General features: G+C 41.5%; 1 protein-coding gene across 9 annotated transcripts in view; it reads right to left on the bottom strand.

Annotated features, from left to right (window-relative positions):
* Nucleotides 1-320: 320 nt before the first annotated feature.
* Nucleotides 321-25,665, bottom strand: part of myo9aa (myosin IXAa) — a 98,783-nt gene continuing 73,438 nt past the window's right edge. For 5 of the 9 annotated variants that reach the window (XM_004557985.3, XM_076884737.1, XM_076884745.1 and 2 more), the window contains 29 exons: nucleotides 25,090-25,165; nucleotides 20,015-20,155; nucleotides 19,567-19,606; nucleotides 18,771-18,893; nucleotides 17,576-17,656; nucleotides 17,235-17,345; nucleotides 14,621-14,743; nucleotides 13,948-14,097; nucleotides 13,203-13,513; nucleotides 11,127-12,788; nucleotides 10,735-10,834; nucleotides 10,311-10,526; nucleotides 9,328-9,425; nucleotides 8,930-9,066; nucleotides 8,499-8,722; nucleotides 8,239-8,355; nucleotides 7,939-8,127; nucleotides 7,716-7,766; nucleotides 7,457-7,568; nucleotides 6,211-6,272; nucleotides 5,776-5,968; nucleotides 5,532-5,660; nucleotides 5,274-5,379; nucleotides 5,061-5,192; nucleotides 3,954-4,077; nucleotides 2,693-2,713; nucleotides 2,324-2,532; nucleotides 2,058-2,200; nucleotides 321-1,953 (listed from right to left, as the gene is read on the bottom strand). In XM_004557985.3, the coding sequence (XP_004558042.3) occupies nucleotides 1,466-1,953; nucleotides 2,058-2,200; nucleotides 2,324-2,532; nucleotides 2,693-2,713; nucleotides 3,954-4,077; nucleotides 5,061-5,192; nucleotides 5,274-5,379; nucleotides 5,532-5,660; nucleotides 5,776-5,968; nucleotides 6,211-6,272; nucleotides 7,457-7,568; nucleotides 7,716-7,766; nucleotides 7,939-8,127; nucleotides 8,239-8,355; nucleotides 8,499-8,722; nucleotides 8,930-9,066; nucleotides 9,328-9,425; nucleotides 10,311-10,526; nucleotides 10,735-10,834; nucleotides 11,127-12,788; nucleotides 13,203-13,513; nucleotides 13,948-14,097; nucleotides 14,621-14,743; nucleotides 17,235-17,345; nucleotides 17,576-17,656; nucleotides 18,771-18,893; nucleotides 19,567-19,606; nucleotides 20,015-20,155; nucleotides 25,090-25,165 (5,669 nt within the window). In that variant the 3' untranslated portion in view covers nucleotides 321-1,465. The remainder of the gene's footprint in view (nucleotides 1,954-2,057; nucleotides 2,201-2,323; nucleotides 2,533-2,692; nucleotides 2,714-3,953; nucleotides 4,078-5,060; nucleotides 5,193-5,273; nucleotides 5,380-5,531; nucleotides 5,661-5,775; nucleotides 5,969-6,210; nucleotides 6,273-7,456; nucleotides 7,569-7,715; nucleotides 7,767-7,938; nucleotides 8,128-8,238; nucleotides 8,356-8,498; nucleotides 8,723-8,929; nucleotides 9,067-9,327; nucleotides 9,426-10,310; nucleotides 10,527-10,734; nucleotides 10,835-11,126; nucleotides 12,789-13,202; nucleotides 13,514-13,947; nucleotides 14,098-14,620; nucleotides 14,744-17,234; nucleotides 17,346-17,575; nucleotides 17,657-18,770; nucleotides 18,894-19,566; nucleotides 19,607-20,014; nucleotides 20,156-25,089; nucleotides 25,166-25,665) is intronic. The other 4 variants (XM_076884721.1, XM_076884748.1, XM_004557987.3 and 1 more) reach the window with 4 other exon arrangements.

The raw sequence follows: 25,665 nt of genomic DNA, 5'->3' as shown, positions 1-25,665 counted from the left end.
CTCATGCACAACTTGGAATTTCTTTGTCTTTTTCATAGAACACAGTTTGACATGCCACACTGAGGGAAAAAGCAGAATAAAATTATAGATGGCTGGATAGCATTAGCTCCTTCAGTTTCAGGGTCATTATATAGCGCGTGGCTGACTCACTATCATGAATAATTAGCAGTGGGACTCTAAAGGTGCCCCTGTTAGCATTATTGTTATTAAAATGAGTAATTCCCTATTTTAAACACAGGCCTAAAGAAAAGAATTGCACTTATGCAGTTGGACATTTTCAACTAAAACATACACACATTAATAATGACAAGACACAATGATTTTATGTTCTTGCATGGTTGCTATTGAGCAAATGCTTAAGAGACAGAAGAGAATGGCTTTGGGAGTGGGTAATAATGGATTTCAAGAATAGAATGGCATTTGTTCTCTATACTGTACATATGACCTGTACTGTACATAACAGTTGTATGGCTGTTAAGCGGTGAATGCAGGAATTTTATCACAGATTCCAACATTCCTAAAGAGCTGGGATCCCCTTGGCTGGAATACACACCAGCTGACTTGGTCCCTTTGATGGCTGTATTTCCCTTGTAAGGGGAAAAGAAAAAAAAAAAAAAAGCAGCACAAACTTAAAACACATTAAGTGGGTTTTTTTCTTTTCTGTCTCACACAAATCTACAGTCACGCATGAGCTCTCGGCACATGTACACAACAGAAGTGTGGGATCCACTGCCCAAACCCAAACATCTCTGTTCAAGAATCTCAATTTTAAAAAACCAAAAAAAAAAAAAAAAACCAAGATAAATATTTGACTTCAACTACCCAGCAGAGGCTGGTGTTCCGGCTTTGTACAGTATTTATACCTGTATATTATATGCTATAAAGAATTTCTGTGACATTAAAAATTTTAAATAAGGGAAAAATTATTTTGTAATAACAAAGCATCCGCTGCTTACATTTATTGTAAACTCATAAAGCAGCCTATAGTCGTGAGCTTTAAGTTCACTGTAACATCTGCGACGCCTGATGGTGCCCGATTTGTTTTTCTTCTCAATTTCTGTAGTACACTGCTTCAGCTTTCCAGCTCTGTAATATTCCCTGATGCCGTGTTTTCTTCTGCATATTCCAACATTCCCTTTTCTCTGTCCTCCTGCTCAGTTTGTCTCCTCTTGGCGCCGAGTAAAGAGTTGCCAAGACACTGTGAGAGCACGATTGGCAGTTTCATCCACAGAAGAGCCCATCTACTGATTCTTGTTTCTCTTCCAGACAATTCTCCTCCCCGCCTCAGGAGGGGGAAACACTGTACACAGCACTTGGGGAAATTTCTTTGCAGATTTTAAGAATGAAAGGCTAAGCAAGAGTGGTTTGAGGAGTGGAGATCAGTTGCCAGTTTGTCACCTCCCATTGGGAACATGTATGCCTGGCAGGAAGTTGGATAGGGATCGCTTTGGTGTCTCATTGTCCTTCATACCATGAATTCATTACTTCCATATACTACCACAGGCTGTGGCATGTCTGAAGGGTCCCTGCCATGACCACCACCTTCTCTGGAGGGCGTTGGGGCAGTATGTTTGGCTCCCTTAAGTTTCTGCTTACCCTTATCTGGATTGTAAGTGCCTCGGCTGGTAAACTGGGGCCTTTCATCATAAATCACTTCCTGATCTCCGGTAGAGCTGTTGTCTAAGCTGTAGGATGGGGAGGCTATGGGTGGAGTCAGACTCTCGGCCTGTGATGGACCCGAGCTGACACCAGAAGGCTTGGACTGGAAACGAAAGCGCCGGGTGGAAGAAGAAGACGATGAAGGATGGAAATGTGATGAGGAGGAGTACGAGGACCCGGTGAAACACGAGTCTACAGAATCCAGAGACGCAGGTTGGCGGCGGAGAACTCTGCGTCGGGGGCTCTTCCCGTCAGATTTCAGAGTCCAGGGCAATGTCAACAAAGGACCTCTCTCTGGAGAAACCCCCACCCAAAAAATGCAAAGAGGTCAATATTTTTTATATGCACACGAAGAATTGTGAATGATAAGGCAGTTTAGAATGATCAGTATGGCATACCAGAGAAGTCAGAAATGGTCTCTTCAGAGTCCACATTAAGGTTTTCAGAGCTGTCAGCTGTACCGATGGAGGCCTCAGACTCCAGGGTCTCATCATCTGATGCTCGTGGCTCCAGAGACAGCATCTCAAAGGTCAACTCCTCCCTGTAGAGACAAGCATCATCCAGAAAAACAAATGAGCTGCGCACAAGTGATGACACACAGCTGGCATCAATGCAACACACAAGCCAGATAATTCAACATTTAAAGCACAGTGAGAATGTTTACTTCTCTTTCTGAAGGCTTTCAATTTCCTCTGTTAGCACCCTCTCTTCCTGCTGCATGGCTGCCTGCTGATGCTCCGGGATGTCAGGTAACGACTCCGCTCCCTCTTCACCGCCGCTCTCTTCTATGGCAGCGTCAGCCATAGGCTGCAGCCGCGGACTAACAGGAGGTGAAGGTATGTGGTAGCTTGGTCGCTGGGAGCGACCTTTTCCCTGAGGAGCAAATCAAGAGTGGACTTTTAATTTTTTAAAATGTTGGTTATCATAAAATGTAAACGCTGTTATATACATTACAGCTCTTTGAGCTGGCAGCTCTTGACTCACACATGCATTGACCAATCAAACCCAGACACAGTTTATGAACAAACTTTACCTTTTTGGCTGCATCTGGTTGCTTTGAGCAAAAGTAATAAGAATCAAAATATCAGCAGTGCCAGGTTCAAAATGGTCGAGCTTAATGTGCAGAAATAATCTGGTAATTCTAGTGACTGAGTGATAGCTACACTTCAGGAGGACACCATCTTGCACTTCTTTAAAGTTGCAACAATATTACTAATTGCATTATACCAGGGGTGTCAAAGCCTGCAGCCTGTGTGCAGGATCCAGTCCACAGAAAGGTTCAATCTCACCCTGTGCATAGATACTGAGAAGGAGTGGAAGGTTTTTCTTTGGACCTACTGTATTTGGCCCCGGGAGGCATTGTGTTGGAAATTGTTAAGAATGAATCACATCATGAGTGGCTATCCAAACTGTGCAAATTCAATCTAAACCAGTATCCTGAATCATCGGTTTTACAGCCTTCAACCTTGGGATCATGAGTTATTTTATTTTCAGTTTCACAAAGAAACTGACCCACAATGTGCTAATTGCTATTTGCTGTATTACACTAAAGCCGGACTGACATTTTATAAATGGAAAAAAAAAAAATCACATGTGAGTGAGTTCTTTTATTTTAATAGGTTATACAATGGTCAGCATGTGTTCAAATTTCCTGAACATGGTTCATTAACTAAAATGACTCTGACACCCCTGCGTTACACTAAAATGGCACTTCGTTGGGGAATGAAAGTCTTCCAACCCATCGAAGAAGAGAAGCCAGAAGAAAAACACAATGATGACCTATGTCCACAATTTATGTAGACAGTTTCCTAAAAAGCCTTTATGCTGAATGCCCTGAAAACATTCTATTAACATACAGCGATAAAGTAAATCTAATTATGAGATTTAATTGCATCCACATGAGATGGTAATAGAACACAATATGGCAAGAAGAACAACAACAAAACAGACTCAGTGCCGTGATGACTCGTGCTTGATGGGTGCATGACAGATGTTTATATCTCAACATATACTGGATACAGTGTTCTGTACACCACAACACTGGATGATTCTTTGGGGATGCAAACCATGGTGTGCGTTTACATACCGTAATGTGTGCTATGCACATAAATCTAACAGCTATTAGTACTGGTCTCTGGGTAAAGGAAAAGACATGTTAGGGAGGAGAGAAGCAGGTTATAAAGGAGGAAATCATGGCAGGTCAAGCAGTGAAGGAGTAAAGGTTAGGTAGATTTACAGTAGTAATGAGTCATTTCTCTGATAACTGTGGGCCTGGTCATGCTGATTGAGCTTACCATTGACCGTCGGATATGCGTCAGTTTGGACTTGGCTTTATTCTCAGCAAACTCCAGAGTGCTGATGTCCTTTAGTCTCACTTTGTACTTATTCATCTGTTCACAGATAATAAGTTCTACGCACCTATGAAGAGGCAGCAAGAGACAAACTTCAGTTACTGGAAATTTCAAACAGTGCTGCAAAACGATAACTTCATATAAAAAGGTATATAACATTCCTCTCCATGCAGTTTTTTCCCCCATACGGTACAATATATGGCATTTCTCTTCGCTTGGGTTACTGATTTCTATGGTTTTCTGTCAAGAAAGTAAATTAAATCTCTCAAGCCACTAACTCTATCCACCATTAGCGAGGAAATCTGCAGCAAAGCAGGCCAAACGCAATTCAAATCAATCCAACTTTATTTATATATTATTATATATATTTATATAGTATTAAACTATAACTCATTTCCAAATACACATATATCAAAGCAAACATTTGGAGACAGCACTGAGGAAAAACAGACTGTATTGAACTGATATGAAGCAACAATGCTGTTCTGTTACTAAGTAATGACTAAAATCACCACAGCTGACCTCTGTTCTGACTGCTTGTTCCTTTGTAACCTTCCCCACTTTCTTCTCTCATCAGTACTGGAGCCAGACTATTTTTATATATATTATTTATATTCTAAATAAAACTGATTCTTCAGTTTTATCAATCAATCATTCTTATTAAGACCATAAGAAAAAAGGAATCTGGAATGTTTACAAACTTTATTCTTTTCATTAATGCTGTTATTTAAATGGGTGGTTATGCTATTAAAATGTGTGTCAATGGCCAAAACTCCGCTTCTGAGTATGTGTTGATCCCCCTCAGAGGCTTTGTTATTGTTTGTGTGGTACAGCCAGGTGTGGTCTATAATGGAAATGGCCACCCTTGGCCACCCATTGGGTCCACAGCTGCGTCCCAGTCATAGAAAGGGATACCAGTGTGGTTTTTCATGCTTAACTTTACTGTTCCGATATGAAACAGATTAAGTCAACATCAGTTTTCCTTTACCAAGATCTATTACCTTAGACAAAGGCAGTGAATTGTTTGACAGACATTACACATAGCCTTACGCTGTTGTCTTGTTGATGTCCTGGACGCTCTGCAGTGGGTCAGTGGTGTCAGGACAGCGAAGGATGCAAGGAGCAAAAACTATAGCCAAGGCATTAGGTGACATACGGTTTGTCTCCTCTTCCAAAGCAATCCTAAAAGAATGAATTCTGCGTTTTACTTGTCTATCAAGAAGGAACTAAATCATCTTCACATATTAAGGAAAAAACTGTTACCTGACGAGATGAAATATGAGGCGTTCCAGAGTGTTTAGATGAGTTCTGCTTAGCTGGTCAATAACTGAATACACACCTCTGGTCATTTCCTTTTTATCCTGCAAACCTGTGAATTAATATCCCACACAAGAACTCACTTTTTACTATTGCAGCAAACCAATACACATACATTCTGATGTCTGCAGAATATGTGTGGCCAAATTCTCAAGTGCAATTCAACTGAACCACAGCAATAGTCGGTAATATGCGACCACTCACCCATGACACGTATGAATTCGTCATACAGCTCAAATGTCATCAGAGGATTAGGCAGGTCTCTCAGCCACTGCTTGAAAACACTAGCAATAACGTGGATGTTGTAGTCGTCCAGATTCATGTTCTCCACATCTGTGGGACCACAAAGACAATGCAGACACAAAACGCAGACACTGAGTAATTGCAAGCAGCTTTTTAAAACCAGCTAGCACCGTTCACCTGCTCACTGAGTTGCAGCCAAGTTTACCTGTATCAAGTCCCAGCTTGAGCTCCTTAATTTTATTGGTGGAACCAGATTTGCGGTAAATTCCCTCAGTGTAGAGGCCGTGCATCTCAATGTAGTTGATAAGCTTCTCCACTACCAGAGGCACTGTTCTCTCATCGTTAGTCAGGCGAGAAACTTCTACTCCAAACTGTCTGGAGGACAGCTCTGGATCGAACTATTCAGACACAACCATAATATGCTCTTATAAAAACACACATATGACACATGCCTTCACACCATTCAGAGTTCATCCAAAACTAATGTTATAGTTTAAATATCATTAATTCAGCAAACTAAGTACAGTCTTTAACAATTTTCATAAGATCAAAAAGTAGAAATAACACTAACTACTGTACATAAACCCACAATTACTGTCATGGGACATCACTGCGACGGTGCACAATATGGCTGACTCACCTTCTTACTGCATTTGGTGGTCGTCTTCTGGCAGCACTTTCTGTGGCAGGCATACCGGCACACTGGATAGACACAGCCATAGAGATCAAAAACATCATTTCCATTATCCACAGAAAGACAGTGCCTCCTCATTATTCAGCAGAAGTTGTAAGAAAAGGTTAAAAAAACATAAAAAATTCAGCACATGAGAAGCCAAAGCAGTGTTGGCTGGCACGAAGAAAACATCCTGTGTGACTAAAGGGCAAAATTGTGTGGAGAAATCTCTGGAGACACGGAGCCGCAGACCCCATGAGTCCAGTTGAAAACAATCTGATTAGGGCCGAGGAGGGAGAGAAGGGAGGGGCTCTATCTCTGAGGCCAGACTGAGCACAGCTCGGCCAGAGAAGGGGTGTGTGTGTGTGTGTGTGTGTGTGTGTGTGTGTGTGTCTCCGCGCAAAACTTCATGTGAACATCCACGTGAAGCACAGATGTGTGTCTGTGCGCATTTGCGGTCATGAAAAAGTTAATTCTTTTATATCATATTAATTAAATTAGTTGGATTATGTAACTGATACTCTGGCATTCCCATTGCTATCTTGACCTATCTGGTTTGCATAGTCACAGGAACTTGATTACTTTTGGGGGGAAGCAAGCTCACATAAGCAATTAAAGGTTTACGTTTATGTGTAGAATGAAGGTCATGGTTAGGCTGAGGCCAAGTCTCTATGAAACATATAAAAGTGAAAGTCTAATGCCCTCTGCTATGGAACCAACAGTATGTGTGTCCGTGTATGGAGCACACTGACATCAGTGTTAAGGACATTTCAATTATTTGGTCTTTCCACCACTCTGGGAATTTTTAGTCTTTAACTTCACTCAGCAAGAACCTCGGACAACCTCAACAAGCTCGACTTTATCTGCACCGTTTCCATCAGAGGATGTTTTAAAGGAGTAAATCTGGGATTTGCTTCATTATGGTTCAGTTAACTATTAAAAGTGTTATAATTAGTTCATTTTAAAACTACTGATGTTCCTCCATCAGAGGGACTACTCTTCATGTGACAATGCAAATTACAGCATCACATATATTTTAAGGTTGACAAAGCAGCACATCCAGGATTAAAACCTTTTTTTGATTATTAATTTTCTGTCACAAACATTTTTGTGCTAGCACGCTCCACATTCAGTGGCCTTCGAAGCGTCCACTTTTCCTGGCTGTATTACACTCAGGTGTTCTTTAGCTGTGACACTGTGCGTGCATACTCACATTTGCACACACAGGCCCGGTCCATCATCCAGATGAGCGACGAGCAATATTCACAGTATGTGGGGATGCTGTACTGGGTGGACTTGAAGATGTGGCCGTTATGCTCCTCCACCTGCAGGGGGCAGCAGAGCACAGGTTCATTTGGTTTGCTTTCATATATTTTATATTGTTTGAGTGCACTTTTTTCTGATTACATCACTGTTTTTTGCAATGATTGTGAGCATGCCCTTAATGTTGACGAGGATAAAGGCAAATTTACATTGTCTGTGTCCTTCTTCCTTCGTTTCTTGCGTTCAGGTTTTGGCAATGGCTGCAGTTAAAAAAAAAGAAAGAAAAAGACAAATGATAATAAGAGATATTTTACTTCTTATTATATTTCATTATCAATAAATAGCACCCAGTAGTTTTTTGTAAATATAAATTATTTGTGTGCCTATCAGAGTTGTGTCTATTCACCTGTACAGTGAGAAGAGTGTCATTACCTTACTGAGTGCACAGTGTGCAGGTTTGTACTCAATCATGAACTCGTCCAGGAAAATCTTAAAGGTGTTCCCCCACACTTTGACAGGAGACTCCCTCCAGTCCCTCTGCTCCTGTCGCATTATCTTCTCCAAGATTTGCTCAAACAGTGCATGAAGGTCTTTGTAGCGGATACTCTTACCATCATCCATCTAGGGAGGAGTCACAGGAAGAGTGCAGTATTTATCTTTCTAGTCTGGGAACACGTGACTTTTCAGTTTGAATGGTTATATTCAAATATAAAAAGCCTTCAGAGGACTTACTGCGAGTGCTGTGGAGTAGGAGTTGAAGATATTAAGACGAAATTCCTTCAGAGCCTTTTTAAACACGATGTCCACCAAGGTGTCCTTTTTACTGTCCTCTGCATCCAAGTCGTTGATCTAAAACATGACACCAACATAGCATGATCATAAACGACACTGGACTAATACCTGATGTGCAGTTCAAATATAAAGAATCAAAACTCTGATACTCAAGTTCATCTTCGAGCTCTACGTAATGCAGATGGCATATATTGCTGTACCTTCTTCACAAGGAAGTCGTTCATGCTCCTGTAGTCGCCGATGGAGGTCAGTATCTGCAGCGTGTCATTCTGCCGCTGGGCAGACTCCAGAGCCACGCTGCTGATCTTCACACTACGCCTCCGCTTCACCTTGGGAGATGGCTCCCTGTTCTCTTTCGAGTCTCTAAATGACTGATTTAAGGTCAGATCAGGACTGCATGGCGGCGACATGTTTTCCTGACCTGCTACAAGGAAGAGAACTCCAATCAGTGACGCTTCAGAGGCAACAATATTATTTTTATTCAATATATTTGAAGAACTAATTACATTTATTTAGTAAAAAGCTTTTCAGCATCTATTATCTCCTACTCAACAACTTTCAGTTCTTAAAAGACAAAAAAAATAATAACAGTATATCCGAAATGGATACATTTTACTCTTGGAAATCACACCTTCTCCAAGCAGAGGACCAGTGTCTCCAGTGTCTCCATCCAAGGCCTCAGCCCCACAGATCAGCTTTTCTCTGGAAGTCTTCTTATCCCCGTACTTGCTCTTGCCCCAAAAACGCGGCCCAAGAATCTTACGACTCCTAGTCGAAAGGAAACAGAAGTGACAAGCAAATGAAAAAGTCTCAAAAACCCAAATCATACAAAAACAAAAATCGTGTCAATGACAAGACATGGCTGTATGCAGAAGACTCTTTTCTGAAGGTAATAGCACTCTATGTGATACAATCGATGTGTATATGTGTTATTTTGCTCATGTTTTTATATGGTTTTATATAGTTATGCTTTTCTTTTGTGTGCATTTTCCTATTTTTTTGCTAGAAATGCAAAGTTGAAGAGCAAACCTTCCATCTTGTGAATTTTTACGTAGAGAGTCCTCTTTGACCAAATCGCCTGATGACATGGTTTTGTGTAGCTTCTTTTTCTCCTCGGAGCTTGCAGGCTGAAACAACATCGGGACAGGTAACATTTTAAGACAAAATGGCAAAATGAGAAGAAGAAAAAAAGAGATTCCATTTCTTCAAGTATGATTATGAGCTGAAGGCAAAAATGAGCCACTAGATGGCAGCACCACATCACTGGTGCTGCACTGGCTGAAATTACATTTTGCCAAACATGATGTAAAAAAGGTATAACACAAATACTAAAGCACAAGGCTTGTAATATAGAGTTGAAAACAAATGATACAGTTCAGTTTTTTTGTAGTTGAGGAGAATAAGAGTTTAAGTGATGGGAAAAAAAAAAAAATCAAGACCAAATTTTTCTTTTATGATTTTCAAGGTTTGGCTAGTGGCTGGTGTTATCTGCTAAGAGAAAGAAGAATCAGGTGACATGCAAATCTTACTACCAAGGAAGGAACTGTGAGAGAAAATGAAGCCAAATTATGTTAGAAAAGCATCTATGTTAAAAAGTTTCATGTTTCAGGAAGAACACGTTTCAAAAGGTCTCCTGCATCGTGATGCATAAATCCAGATTCACACTCACTGCTGATTTCTAGAGCGGTTATCAAATGTAGTAGTAGATTCAAAGTTGTGATGTGCTTAAATTCACGTCTTTAAAAGCTGACATGAATATTACACATTACCCCAAACATAAAATCCAAAATGATCTCAAGGCAGGTATTCCAATATGCCTTTGAAATACCTGCCAGAAAACTTGTTAATTTTTTAAAAAACTTATTATTGAGAAAAGAGAAATTTATTGGAGCTCATATTGATTCAGAGGTGTGATGCAGACCTATGCTCTCTCTGCTGAGTGGGTTAGAAAGAGAAGCCACGCTTATAAGAACTTAGAGAGGGCCACTTGTGGCTTGGATGGCGCCTGTTACCATGTCTGAGTCACTGAAACAGGACTCTCTTAGGCATGTCTCCGTGGAGCTCTGTTTGGAGTGGGGTAGAGTGTAATGACGGGGGCTGTGGAGGCTGTCGCCATCATAGTCCTCCTCGTCTGAATCGCCCCCAACTGAGAGAAAGGGGGTGCGGGTGAGGAAGTCGGAGCGGGTCCGTGCCATTCTGGCTTTCTTTTTTTGGCCCGCTCTGCCAACCTGGAGTTTACCAGAAGTGATAACAGCATGTTTTAATGGAGCCTTTAATAACCTGAGCTTCAGTGCATCGTAGTCCTCATGTTGGTGTACTGCGCTATGCTTAGCTGAGCTATCCTGCCAAGATTCATTCGTTCACAATACAAAACTGCACTCCTGAAAATATGCAAACACACGTCAAACAAAATGCTCATTTTAAAAAATTGCTTACATCCCGCGCTTTTGTTCCCTTAGACGATTTGGGCACAGACGTTGGTTCCTCTTTGGAGATGGCAGCTTGTGTGTCTTTAGTGACAGTATCAGTGGCAAACCTGATGGGAAAAAACATAAGCACAGAAAATTTCATCAATGTAGTGAATCTATTAAGTAATAAGCATGAACAAATGTGTCATGCTTATTGCTTAATAGAGGTAGAGAACTCCAGAGTATGGAAGAAAAATTAAAGACACTCTTCTGTTACTTCGGAGTCATTTGAAACATCCCAAAATGTATGTTTATTTGGAGAAACGAGACAAGCTCTGTGAAAAGTCCCAGCCTCCACCTCAAATCTGCTATTGTAGTACAAAAAATAAAAATGCATAAATAGTTTAATTTGGTACTCACTTTGCAAATGTCACTTTGTCATTTGGAGAGAAGAAGATGCTGCCAGGCTTATCTCTCATACCAACAGCAGTGCCTTGATTGCTTGGTGGCTTCTTGGCAGTTGCTCTCTCTTTAATTCCTCCCCTGTCTCTGGACTCTAGTGTGAGTTTGGGTGCCCAGCCCTCGGGAACTGGCTTATTCTCCATGTGAATTTTTGTAGGAGGAGAAGCAGGTGGTGGAGGCTGCTGGGGTTGAGGAACAGTGGAGTCTGACAGCGTCCTGGTATGAGGAACCTCCCCTGCTGCTCTCTGAACCAGCACCGAAATGGGTCTGAGGGGCTTCCTGGAGGCTGCGGTTCCACTGACATCTTGTCCGCTCTGTCGACTCTGCTCTATCTTGAGCAGAGCCTCGTCTTTTTGTTTCTCAAACATATCTCTTTCATACTGAGCGAAGTAGAGACGCTGCTTCTCCAGCACTTCTTTCTGACGTCTTATCTGCTCCATCATCTCCTTTTCATTCTGCTGCTGCTGATTACGCTGCCTTTCCTCCTTCTCCTCGTTCAGGCGCACCAGCTTCTCTATGACAGCCTGGTCCGCTTGAGGCACTGAGGTGGGAGCAGGGACGGCAGGTCTGTCTGGTTTCTTTGATGCAGGTGTTAAGTCGCCCGTCTGGGCTGTAGAATCTCGAACTTCTACAGAGGGGCGGACAGCGTTACTCAGCTCCTCACTTAGTGGTATTTCTTTCTGCATACTGATGACCACCACCACTGGGCGCCGTGTTGACTCTCTTCTGTTGATGACTGATGTGGCTGTGGAGACGGCTGCATCTTTGCTTTGTTGAGATTCTGCAGCAGAATGGGAGATTACTGCGCTGCCCTCACCAGCAGGGACATAAAAGGTTGGGAGGTAGTCGACTTTGGGCGGATCTACATGGGCGGGGTCCGTTTTGATCGGGCTGCCTTGGTGGGCAACAGTATCAGAAAGCTCTGTCCTGTATGGTTCCGCTGGCTTGGGGCTTGTTGAAACAACATCCACCTTAGGGTCTGAAACTGGAGAAACTGGCGGGAGAGGGGAGAAGGGGTCCTCAATGTCTGTCACCTCTTCTCTGGCCTTTGGTGGCTCCTCATCCATCATGAGAAGCTCAAAGCTGCCTTTGGAGCTCTGGCTGTCAGGTGTGCCTTGGGGTGAAAGCAGAGGTGGGCTTGCAGGAGGCACCAGCTCAAGAGACCAGCGCCGGTCTTCGCACGGGGACGCTGCTCCGCCGCTATTTGCCCGCACTTTGAGAAGCTCCAGGCTGAACTGGGCCTGCTCCAACTCTCTCATCCGCCGGCTCTCTCTCTTGGCCCGGGTGGTTCTCTGGCTAGGTTCATCTGCAGTCCTAGCCCTTTCTCGCACCGTCACAGAGGGTGCTGGTACTGAAGTTGCTGCTTCAGTTTGTGTTTTGGAGGGGCTCTCTTTTGTCGCAGCATCTTCTCCTCCTGCCTCCTTAACCACCTCCTGGAGGCTCTTTTCTCGTTGTTCGTAGGAACGATCCTCCCAAGTGCTGAGGTCCAGTCCCATAATTATTTCTTGTGGCTCCTCCTCCTCGTCTTGCGAGAGGCTCACCTGGCCATTCTGGAGCTGAAGGAGCTGTTCCTGCTGCTCCCTTTTCGCCCTGAGTTTCTGCTCTCTTAGTTTCTTGAAGCTGACAATCAGGAAAGTATTACTGTGTTAATGTAAATTAAACATCTAACATCTTTCATCACTCTTTGTACAAGTAAAGTTACTGATGACAAATTTGATCTAGCTCGAACATTCAGCGGTGTCGGAGTCTCATACACAAATTCTGAGCTCACAGCAGCTCAGCTGTAGAGCTGCTTTGGGACGGATTGCTTGCGTAATTCTATGCTGTTACATGTACCAAGCCTAGCCTGAACAATGCCCAAATACATGGCAGGAGCTGTGTGCAAAGATTAATCTGGTTTTTAACCAGCTTTAGAGGGGGGAGAAAAAAAATAAAAATCACACAGTCATCTACTCTTAGAAGCTATTTTCAGAGTATTGACCCTTTTAAAATGCTTATATACCTGAAGTTTCTATAAACAGGTGCATGGCTTACCTTCGCCTGGTGAGGAAGCCTTTGCAAACTGCCTGTAGTTGTATCACAGCAGCATACAGGCGCAAGTCGGCTTCTCTGGCTCGGTGACAGCGCCAGGCTGCCTGAATGACCAGAGCTGCCGTGCAGCGCCGACGGAGCCAGAACCTCCATGCCCTCTGTAGCACCAGAGCAGCCGCCCTCCACAGCCTGAACCTCTGACGATCTCTGTAACCTCGCCAGTGTTTCTGCAGACACAAAGCTGCCCCCTCCTGGACACTGAGGTCATAGTCGTCCTCGTCCTCGTCTATGGACCGGACAGAGCGCCACCATCTCTGTAATGAAAACATCTTTCATGCTCATCGAAGACAACTAATCCAATAATGTACAAGCACCTTCGTTCAAAGTGGACTTCGATTTTTTTTCTTTTTAACTGGGAGTGTCAAATGAAGGAAATTACAATAGTTGGCATAAGGAGGTGGCTGACAATATCATCTGTGAGTGAGGTGTTCTTCCACGTACGTTCATATTCTTTTTGCAAACTTTGCACTGTACTTAACACATTATTACATAGAACAAAGAGGACAATGGGCTGTGATTCATTTTCAGTTACAATACACAGACCCTTTTGCCTGATATAGGCATAAAATTAAACAAAACAAAATTAAAAATCTCACAAATTCTATAGTAAGAACTCAGACATAAGGAAATGACTGATGCAAAGTAGATGGAGATGAAAGGAGTGACGGGGAAGAGCGCTGTACTATACCTGGATGCAGACCGCTGCTTCTCTCATCCGGACAAACTGCTTCCTCTCCAGCTGGGCTCTGAATCGCCGCTGCAGCATGACGATGAGTCTCAGAACTTCCTTGTGGAGGAAGGCCTGCAGCTGCTGACGCTCAGCCTCCCGCAGAAACACCTGAGGGGAGGAGCCGTGATGGAGTCAGTACAGGGCATCCACACTTATTGAGACAAAACTTTAAAAAAAAAAAAAAAATCAATTACAAGCAAACACACATGCTTCAGAAAGCCTTGGATGCATATGTGGTCACAAGAATGTCAAGAATGACCCTCTAATTATATAGACACCATCCCAGAAACATGCACTCCTCTATCATGCCCCATTCATACCCTAGACAAAAATACCAAATATGTGACACTCATATTTCTTTTTTTAAATCCTCATTAAAGAGGATTCTTTAATGAGTTTATCCCAACTCCCCATCCATAATGTCCTTGACCAGTCACGGTTTTCCTTGTATTTAACTGTTAAAAAAAACTAAAGAAATCAGTTGAAACAATGTAAAAACCTCACATTTTTTTCAGTGAATGACTCTCATATCATGGATATGTACACAGAAAATGTAACACACATCAGAAGTAGCCTCGACAGTTTTTAAGCTGATATAAAAGATCTGGAGAAAAGAAGGGAGAAGGATTACCTTTGTCTTTCCAACTTGATATCCATCTGCTTTTAGGTCTAGCTGGTCCAGGCACTGCTGGATGCCCTCTCTGGTAGCACTGGTGCCCTCTGGAAGCAGCACACTGAAGTGGTGGACAAAGTCCTATCAAAGAAACAAGGACAGATATTAATGAGATGCATCCCACAGCTCTGTTATGTTCTGGATTTTAATTTTTTAAAAGTCACAAGATTCCTGTACAGAGATGTTTCACTTTAGTGGGGATTAATTTAAAATATGTCTCCAGACTGAAACGAGACACCCTTCTTACAGGAACAGCAACATTTTAAAAAATGCTGTCGAGCATCATGTGGTTTCAGGTGAAAATCCATGTCATCCGTAGTTAAGCTCAAACATCATGGTATAAATATGCTGAACTCCCACTCTTCAAACTGAGGCTCATTGTCTGAAGTCAATACAGTCTGCACCCTGGGCTGTAGGGGGTTGACAGGGAAACAGATGCTGTGTTTATACAATTACAAGCACGGGGAGTGTTTCGGAAAGCAGGGGACAAAGTAGAGCCTCTGTTCTGAACAGCAGAGTCCTCCAAAATGATCCCATGCTCAAGATATTTCTAATTACAGCTGACCGCAGCACTCAATATGTTTGGGAGAATTTTTGGTAAATGACCAACTCTGATGCTAAAATTATCAAAGTGAGGTCATCGAAATACCAGCTCACTGGTATTATAAACTAAATGTTAGACTTAAAGCCATAATGATATGAACATATAGAAAGTAAGCTGTTTTTATAGTAGCATTACAAATTTTATTGGAAATTTTATTTCGCATTGATTGAAGAGCTAGTTGGTAGGGTAAAGGTTAAAACTATAACTATATGCATCCAAGAAATAAAAATAAAAGTTGAGCTACTTGATTAGAAATTCATACATCTGTGGGACCTGGGTGGCACTGCATTAAAAACATGGAAATCACTGCATGGACTCAAGAACATGTCCAGAAACAGGTCACAGTGCCATTCACAAAGCTGAGCAAAGCTCTGCCATGGAGAGAAGCCATATGTGAGCATGATCTAGAAAACCTGCTGTCTTCTCTGGGGTAAAGTTCATCTGGGGCAAAGTGGAAAACTGTTCATTTACAGACTGCTGTTAGAAGAAGAGGGGATGCTGCACATTGGTAACCGTGGCGTGTCCAAGCCTTTTTGAGAAAAGTTGCTCCCATCAAATTCAAAATTATTTCATTTTTTTCTTTAAATCGAGCATTTTCTCACTTTAAACATCTGACATTTGGACAAACTTAAAGAGTCACCTATGTTAAAATGCCTCTGAAATTACTATTTAGGAATCCTGGCAGTAAAGATCTTAAATAATAAAACTATACTGGTTACACGCCTCCACAACATGGAAAGCAAATGAAAAAAAAAAACTGAGGTAGGAGTGAGCCACTCCCAAATCTGCATCTAACTTCATCTGCTTTATTAGTCACATTTCTTACAGGGTTGACATCATTCCTATGAGAGCCAGTGTGGTTAAAGATGGCTGCCACATCACATCCCTCATAAGTCCCTCATGACACAACATACAATGAACCCCCAAATGAAGCAACATCACCGACAAGTTTCCTGGAGATGAATTCATGGCTGGCGCCTGCACTTGTGGAAACATGAGTGTTGTTTAAGTTTTGGCTCAGGAGCGCTTCAGCAGCACTCTGGCCTGCGTAGCTATGATCTACTGCTGAACTTTTAGCAACTGGCTCTTTCAGTGCATTCTGGAAATTAAGATCTTTGGCATTTATCGACAAAGATCGCAAAATAACGCAAGAAGGGGAGATTCGGGAAATGAACAGTGTTTAAAGGGGAGCTTCAGTTTTACACAGATTAGTTCACTAATCAGGGTAAATGCTCAGCCTGAGAAAATTTATGAATAGTGTCTTCTGTAGGTCTGCAGGCCTTTGTCAAGACAAATAACTTAATAACGAAAAGTTTTGCTGCAAACCTTTTAGTTTATTATGGAAAGCACATAATCGGGTATCATAGGACAGATTAAAGACAGATCTTCTATCATTCTCTCATAAAGTTTACATGATTTTTATGATGAAAGCAACATGTTGCATCCAAAGAAAAAAAACAAAACAATAAATGACGGTTATAAAGATAGGGTTGTAAATTGAGTTCTTGAGAGTTATTTTACTTTAAAAAAAACCAAAATTATAATTATTAGTGATTGTATAAAATATGTTTACTTCCATTATTCGTTTGTCTAACAAAAAATGATCTATCTTAAAATATATTTTATATTGTACTGTACCTGGTTTAGTAACAAGTAACTTTTTCTGTACTACATTACTATTTTTTTGGTTAATCATTCCTATTAAATGTTGAATTTTAATTAAGGGAAAGTACATTAACAATCCGTAATCACTAATTAAAGGATCCCTAACTGAACAAGAGGTTAGGAAGATGGATGGATAGAGCAGTGAGCCCAACCACTCTGGGTTATAAAATACTTCAGCCAAACCCACAACAGACTCGGGGTTGTTATTGACATTAAAGGACACCTTTTACCCATCTCTAAGTGGTTATTATGAAGCGTAACCAGATGCTTGAAGAGTATACACAGTGTAATTGAGTGTATTACCTTGAAAGTGTACTTGATGTTGTAACCCGACTGCCGGATGTGTACTGTCTCCAGCATACCTGTGTAACGCAACTGCCTCAGCACCAGGTTATCGTTAAACCGTAAGGGCAGCTGAAAGAGAGAAAGAAAGCAAGAGAGGGAGAAAAAAAAGGAGGCATCGGGGGGTGTTAAAAAAAAAAAAGGAAGAGCGACAGGCAGCAGAGGTTGCAGAGAGACGACGGGAAAATGATAAACAGCTTTAAAAAAAAAAAAAAGTCCAAACTTCAAAGGAAATAAGTAATGCTTTGAAAACTACACCGAAACAGTCAAAGTGGCCGCAGGCTAGAGGGAGCACACTGTACCTTCTCAGCATTGGAACGGATGCACTTGACAAAATAAGGCTCAGACTGACCCAGAGTCTCCATTAGCTTATTGAGAGAGGCCTAGAGGACAAGACACAAAAACCAAAATATTAGAATTAACAGAGAAGAAGATAACGAGCTGAGGCTCACTTCACAGCTGTTTGACAGGCAGAAGTCAAAGTCAGGTGACTGTTGTCAGCTATAAGTAACTGGTCCATTTGCAAGCAAAGCTCTTGTGCTGCAAGATTAAAGTATCTGCCTGGGATCATAATTACCAGCAACAAGTCTATGTTAGCATGCAGACTGGAAATAAAAAGGACAAAGACATGTGTGCAACATTTCCATGTGCCGTCATTGTATGTGTGTGTGTGTGTGTAAACACATGCACATATGTGTCAGCATGTGTGCACGATAATTCAGTGGCAGAAGGAATTCAGTCTCCTCCCCCTCCATGGGAGATTAAAGCACTCAGTGCAGCACAGGATGTGGAAAGTGAAGTCATCCACACACAGGGGCCAGGGCTGCCTGCCAGAGGGGCCTCAGCGCTCGTCTCTACCTCCAACAGCCAGAGCACACAGTTCACGTTCAAAGAACTTGGGAAGAAAATAGAAAATTTTGCTCTCTGGAATTTGTTCTCAGCCTTTTGTGTGTTACTAGCTAACAATGCTAGCTCCTATCAGACATTTTGGACCTGAAGAGCACCGAATCATTCTGATACTGATACTGGAAGCTGTGCCTCTGTTCATTCTTTGTGAAGAATTTTCCAAAGGGTGTGTTTGTGTGTTTTTATTTTTCACTAAATCAAATATATTTTATTACCAGACACGATGTCATACAAATATGACTTTTGGGTGTGGGTAACTACATGATAGACACCTCACACACACTGGATCCAGGATTAGACAGTGAGCAGTAAAGGCTGCACTAAAATAAACTAAGCCATCAAATGGACACACCTTGTTTTAGTCACGTTCACAGCTGGGAGGGGATTCCTCCAGCCTGCTCAATCTCACCCTGGTGAGATTTTTATTGTGAGAAGCACTGAGAAGCAAATTATTGAGCTCTGTATGCGACTGCTTTCTGTGTGTGTGTGTGTGTGTGTGTGTGTGTGTGTGTGTGTGTGTGTGTGTGTGTGTGTGTGTGTGTGTGTGTGTGTGTGTGTGAGAGAGAGAGCAAGAGAGAGAGAGAGAGAGACCTGGAACTGTGCGCTGATGCTGGGTGGTTTCTTCTTCTTGTGGAGGTGCAGCAATGACTTGGTGATGCGGTCGTGAAGCGTCAGATTGTTGAGGTACTTCAGTGACTTCACATTGAGTAAATGCTGCAACAATAATAATGTCAGAGTCAGTTAATAATATAAGAAGTACCATCTATTTAATTTGTATTTAGCAAATAAAAGGGTCGCCAAGATTGAAAAATACATACATAAGAGTCAGTTAAAATCCTCTACAGCTATATTTACTTTCCTTCAACTCATTTAAAATTGGTTTAGTGAGAGAAGCTCACTTTTTCCAGTACAGGCTATAGGAACCGACAGGAGCAGTAAGTCCTTCTTCTGATACTCATCTGAAGGATGTTCCTCAGTAAGCAAGATGGACACATATCAAGACAGACTTATCTAAAACTATTTATAAAGCTCAGAGTGGTTTCACATACAAACTCAATCTTAGAGAAGCACCAACAGATGGGATATTTAGTGCTTTTGATTTTGCATTTAAAAATAGTGCATGTTTTGCTTTGCTGTTTTCAGTATTTGTTTTTTTAATATTTCAACTGCTAAAGAGCCTGGTACTGTTCGGAAGCAGATCACCATATCTTTCTGTATAAAAATTAAATATCCAAACGCTTAAATTCAAGACTGGTGATATATATGTATAGTAAACAGGAGTGGCCCCAGGACAGAGCCCTGGGGAACAAGTCATGGTGACTTTATGCCTGTTGTCTGTATGCACTGTGACCTATAAGGGTAAATTGAAAAATACTGTGCACTGTACCTTTGGAAGAACGGGCTTAGATTTGTAGTTTTTGTTCCTCCTGGAAGAAAAATAAAACAAAAACTGAAAATCTAGTTCAGCAGTTCTTTAAATCAGCAAGTGAGACAGGTGGGTTTGTCTTTTCTTTTTTAAGTCTGGTCAACAAAACAACCTATAATTTCAGATTTTTTCCTAAATATGTCATATTCCTGTCAATAAAGCAGAATTTTATTGATCCCTGAGGGGAAAGAAATTCTCCTTCACTTGCTCTCTGCCATACAGGGGTTTAGAGGTCAGGTTCAACTAGAGATCAGCACTGACTGAGCTTGCAGGAATGTAGTCATTGCTGGAGGAGACTTCATCAGGACAGATGTTTGAACTTTAGGGTTTACTTGTGTCTAGACTGCAGTGCTAACCAAAATAACAAATTACTGTAGAGCAGAAAAGAAAATAGCATCTCGATACTGACATGAGGATGTCGTGGGCTCTCTCCAGGAGTTTGCTGCTGGTAGAGTTGAGAAAGATGCCATCATCTTCTGCAGTAGAGCTGCTGGATGATAAGCGGCTCTGTCTACCCACGCGCCCGTTCCAGCCGAGCCCTGGGGAACCCCTTCAGACCAAACATACAGACCAGTGAATAATTTGAAAATAAAAAAATAAAAGACATCTTTTAAAGCAAATCAAACTTTAAATCTATGTTGATCTCTATATTATAATAATAATTCTATACATCATTAATAGTTTCATACATTTATTAATTAAAAGCAATACAATACAAAACAATTTGAGCAGTTAGTTCTCAATTTTTTTTTCAATTAATCACAGCCATCTATTCCCATAAACTAAGAAATATGTCTTGTTGTAACTTTACTTTTTTAGCCTGCGTAGAATATCTTCTGAAATACATTTATTACTTTTACTTTGTTCACTTGAAGCTGATCAAGAGTACCTGAGGGATGTACTGTGTAAGTCCAATATTTTATATTTACAGTGTGTGCTAAACAAAGAGTACTACAATAGATGTAGACGCACCGTCGGGAGCAGAGGTCTGACTGCCTTCGGAGGATGAATTTTATGTTTGTTGTTCATACCTTGGTTAATTTTTCTCCCCGTTTTCATTAGCATTTTTTAAGCTTGTAGTTCTTGTTGTAGTTTAGTTTTAATGTTTGTTCTCTCAGCAGTTTCTGTCTCATCCTCTTGTGTCAGTTCCTGTAGGTTAAGTTCATTCACATGTCTGTTTCTCCCTGTTTGGCTTCTAACTTCCTGTTTTATTTTGATTGGTTACTTGTCTCTAGTGTATATTTTCATTTTAATCCCATCTTTTTTCATTGTCTTTGGTTTCCTCCTCCATCTTCTTATTCAGTTATGTCCACTTTCTTTAATAACCTTAATGTGTTTACCAACATAGCAAAATTGGTATGGCCAAGATCTGGCCCACACAATGTGCTTAAACATGGCCCACATATCGCAAAGAATGACGGCCCTTTGGTGGCCCAGATCTGGTTTGCCAGATGTGGCCCACACATGGGTCAGCACAAGGCCAGTTGCAGACACAGTGGTGGTCCTGTGTTGGCCCATGTGTGGATTACCTTTGGCAAACCTGATCTGGGCCACCAAAGGGATGTCATTCTTTGTGGTATGAGGGCCATGTGTAAGTTGTGTGCAGCCACGGGCCAGTTGCAGACACACTGCTGGCCCTGTGCTGGCCCAGAACAGTTTCAGCTCTGGTCCCAGATGTCAGCCTAATGTGTACCTTAATCAAGCCATGTAATAACAACATGTGCTGGAACGTAATAGTGCAAAAGTAACATGTAAAACTGTTTAGACAGTGAATGGGCTGATTCTTATAAAGCGCTTTTCTACTCTCTCGGATTACTCAAAGTGTGCTACACAACATACCAAATTCACCCAGTCACAAACTTTCTCTAAACTGAGTGCCTCCTAACTACATTCATACACATTCACACTCCTGACATGCAGACTGGAGGAGCCAGGGATTGAACCACTGACCTTCTGATTAGAAGGTGACCTGCTCTACCTCCTGAGTTACAGCCACCCGCTGGCTGTGCATGAGTAAACCGTCACTAGGTTTTGGATAAAGTGTACACTCACAAACCTGTCAAACCTGCATTTGAAACGCTGGCTACCATAGCAGTATAGTGTTGCAACATGGCATTTGAGTCTTCTAACTAAAATAGGAAAATAGGAACATAACAAAGTGCCATCATTGCCAGACCTGGCCCACATCTAGTTGACATACACTCTGCCATGACATCAGTCAGTCAGAAGTCCCAGCTTGATGCCAGATCCGGGCCAGACCTGTTTTCAATGGGCCTGGGCCCCATAACCCAAACTACAAACCAGCCAGGTGTGGCAATGCATCACATAGACAGTGCCATCTATGCCAGCCCTGGCCCACATCTGGTTGACATACGTCTTATCATGCTAGAAGTCAGCCAGCAGTGCCGGCTTGCTATGTGGGTATATAGTGTTGTCTTCCCTTAAGTGTTTGTCTCAGTATCTTCCCATTCCCGTGTGTTTTTGAAATGCTCTGGTTTTTGGTTTCCATCTCATGGACTATATAATTCTGGGCTGTGAAATCAGCTGAACTAATAGTGCGCTTTTTGCTTACATCTGTCTGCAGGTGAGTCTGCATTTGAGTCTTCACCTTGCCATTCATGACGCTGTCTATAAAATCAGTTATTTCATCCCTTCTTTGTCAAGCTTGCAGGGTCCATAAAATATATACTAATAATTAAAACTGTCAAAAATAAGAAACACAAATAATAAACCAGGCAGTGTCAGTCACTGATTCTCCAACTTTAATCTAGCTGAATCTAGCTTTTTTCCCCTTACATATTTTATATAACCTAAAGGATTATCGGCAACAACCTGCTCCTTACCGTAAAAAGTTTACTTGATAAGTCATTGAGCTATTGAACATGTCTTAAGATCTATGCCACCACTGTAGTGTTTCTTTATTTTACCACAACAGTTTCCAAACATCTGTTTAGAAATCACTGTTTTCCTTTGCACTTGGTTTGTCAGATGAGACGTTAAACAACGAATACTGAAAGTTTAGAAATCAGCGGCAAACGCATGGTTGTGTGGCTTTGTCCTTTTGGTACTTTTAAATAGTGTGATCTAAGTTAAATAGAGGAAGTAATTTTCATTCCCTTTTCCAGAAGACAGAATGAATCTCTTGTACAGAAATCCCTTACTGAAGCCCCAAAGGGTTCAAAACCTCAGGCCTCAAGGTGGAACCCAACCACATGCCCAGAACCCAAACAAAAACATAAGTGGTCAGTCATGGTTAAAACCCATCAGACTGTTTTGGTTTTTATCCCATAGCAAAAATGAAAGCGGGGTAACGAAAGACAAGTAAACAAAGACGATCTCCATCACTACTCAGAACAGAGCACAGCTGTGGCAGTTAAAGGTTATCTCATGCTTCCTCAGATCCACTGAGGTGCGCTGTTTTGTTTCCCGTTCATCCCGTTCATCATTCATGAGTTCCTCCTCATGTGTTACAGGCCACACATTATTACACACAGACTACAGCAGCAAGATATGCTCGCTGATTCACAGTATGTTATTACCCGGAGGTTGAATCATTCATAAAGAGAAAACCAGGTGGGACACGTGTGTGTGTGTGTGTGTGTGTGTGTGTGTGTGTGTGTGTGTGTGTGTGTGTGTGTGTGTGTGTGTGTGTGTGTGTGTGTGTAACCAAATTCGGTACAACCACTGAACAGTTAGAAGAGAAGAGTTTCTGCTGCAGGGCTGCCTGCTTGGTTTGAAAGTGACTCTTAACGTCCACTGCTTAAATACTGAGTAAAAAATAACCTGTGTGATTAGCAGATCTGGGCGATATCCAAACTAAAACAACCAAACCGCAGCGTCTGCGTTTACTGTGTTATTGTGTTTAGCATCTTTGTTGCACAAGAAGGAACAAATATTCAGCTCTTGGAACCATTTTAGCAAGTTTGGTCCAAAAATGAATTATCTCTGCACGAATTGGATGGATTGCAAGAGAAATTATGTTTTTTCAGGGTCTAAACAGGATGAAAACCTTTGACTTGTTACTCATCCAACAACTTTATCTCATTAGCACAATCTGGTACGTTATGTAAAGCTAAAGACGTTCTCATACAGCCTCATCAGTATCTTTAATTTGTATATTAATAAGCAGATATTAGCATGCTAATATAAACTGATAGTCTGCAGTAGCATGTATGTTTAGATTAAAGCATCACATGGGTGTAACCTAAATTGAGTCAAATTGTTAGAACTTACTCGACCAGTGTAGTTCATTCTGATTTAAAAATAGTGATGATGCACAAAACAGATGACTTAATTTTTTTGCTCAAAAATCCATGTGTTAATTCTGAACTGTATTGGACATCAAGATGAAAATTTGAATCCGGAAGTACCAAAAAAAAAAAGAAAAAAAAAAAGAAGAAGAAGACGGGGGAAAAAAAAAACAAAAAAAACAGGGGCATTCTTTCCACCACATTTCTTACTGTGGAGGTCACTGATGAGACCCAAAGGATGCTCCTCCACCATCATCAACACAAGGTTATGTCTGCACAGTCCAAGGGGAGAAATGCAGATGATTTGTACAACCAGTCAGCATTACATTACAAGATGATAAATTTCTGTAGAAAAACCACAAACCTCCAGTGTGTAAGTATCAATCAAAATCTTTGCACTCCATCCCTACATGGCCAAAATCAGAAAATATTTTTTTGCGTCACGAAACAAAGTAAAGCATAAATCTTCTGTATGGATCTGGTTCACCATATAAGGGAGATTTTCTCCTCAGTTGATCATCTATCTCTGCAAATGGTGATAGTACAGTATGGCTTCTGTAGTGACTGTTTATTTCCATAGTGTCTCAGAGAGTCTCATAAAACACTGCTCTGTCCAGCTGATATGCACCCTGCAGGGTCCGAACATTTATTACTCCCCAGGCACTTCTCTCTGATGCATAGCTCCAACTTTACATCACCGAGGAAGCAGCTGCAAGGGGTTTAGTGTTCTCCTAGCATGTGGAGGATGAGGGGAGCGTGGAGGAGGAAGAGGAGGCAGGATGATGATGGTGGGGGGGTTACCAGCTCCATAATGATCTCCTGTGTAACAAAAGCTGACTTGCATGAATCCCTCTGTGCTGCTGCAAATCTCACAGTCCACAGCTAATTACAGAAAGTGTCAGTGAGGGGTACGAGACCAACGCTCAGGGTCACAAGCACGTGCGTCCATTTATTTAAAGGCATCCAATGTCTCTCTCAATGCTGGGAGGCAAATATCCTTACCACTGCATGTAGGACACACAATTAGGACTGTCACAATATCAATGTTTTGCTCATTGTGGCCACAAAATGCCACAATAACAGCATTCAAGTAATTTCTATTAATATTTTGGGGGAAAGACGACTATCACACAGACACATTCACTGATGGATGCGTTAGAGGCACTTTGGGATATAATACCACCAGAGTCAACACACTACTCTGCTGACAACATTTTACAACATGGCCACTTACCGTGGTGATTTTTCATTGATGGTGTTGGTTCCCTGCAGGTCTGAGAGTGGCGTACGTGGACTCTTTCTAGTCACACCTGATCACGAATAAACATGTTGGCATCATGTGAAAGAACACGCACAAACACTACACACAAAACCATTCTAGAGAAAAAACACACTTCTGACACCGTGTGACACTCAAGTGTTACTGCAGTGACTGTTATGTGCCTTTTTTAAAATTGGAAATACTGCAGCTGAAGTAACATTTAACACAGATTTGTGCAGTTAATAGCAAGGTTGTTAGTGCTGAATGATGTGAGATGATACTGAAGCATTATTTAGTTTAGTCTGGCCTGTAGGTTTGTTTAATACCATGATTGGCAATTTAAAATACTTGATTACTTGATTCGGATTACTTTTCCATACTTTATATAAAGGATAGATGTAGCCACTGATGTCGTGTCATGGTTAGAAAAGTCTTGAACTGAACATTTTGTCTCCTGACATCTTTGTGTTTTGAAAGTGAGTGATAGATTTGACTGGGGGGGGGGGAAAGCCAATCAAATTGCTGTCCAAAAACAGAGGACTCAAACAT

The sequence above is a fragment of the Maylandia zebra genome, linkage group LG1 (assembly GCF_041146795.1).
Source record: "Maylandia zebra isolate NMK-2024a linkage group LG1, Mzebra_GT3a, whole genome shotgun sequence".
Lineage (NCBI taxonomy): Eukaryota > Metazoa > Chordata > Actinopteri > Cichliformes > Cichlidae > Maylandia > Maylandia zebra.
This window is presented reverse-complemented; position numbering and strand designations above follow the sequence as displayed.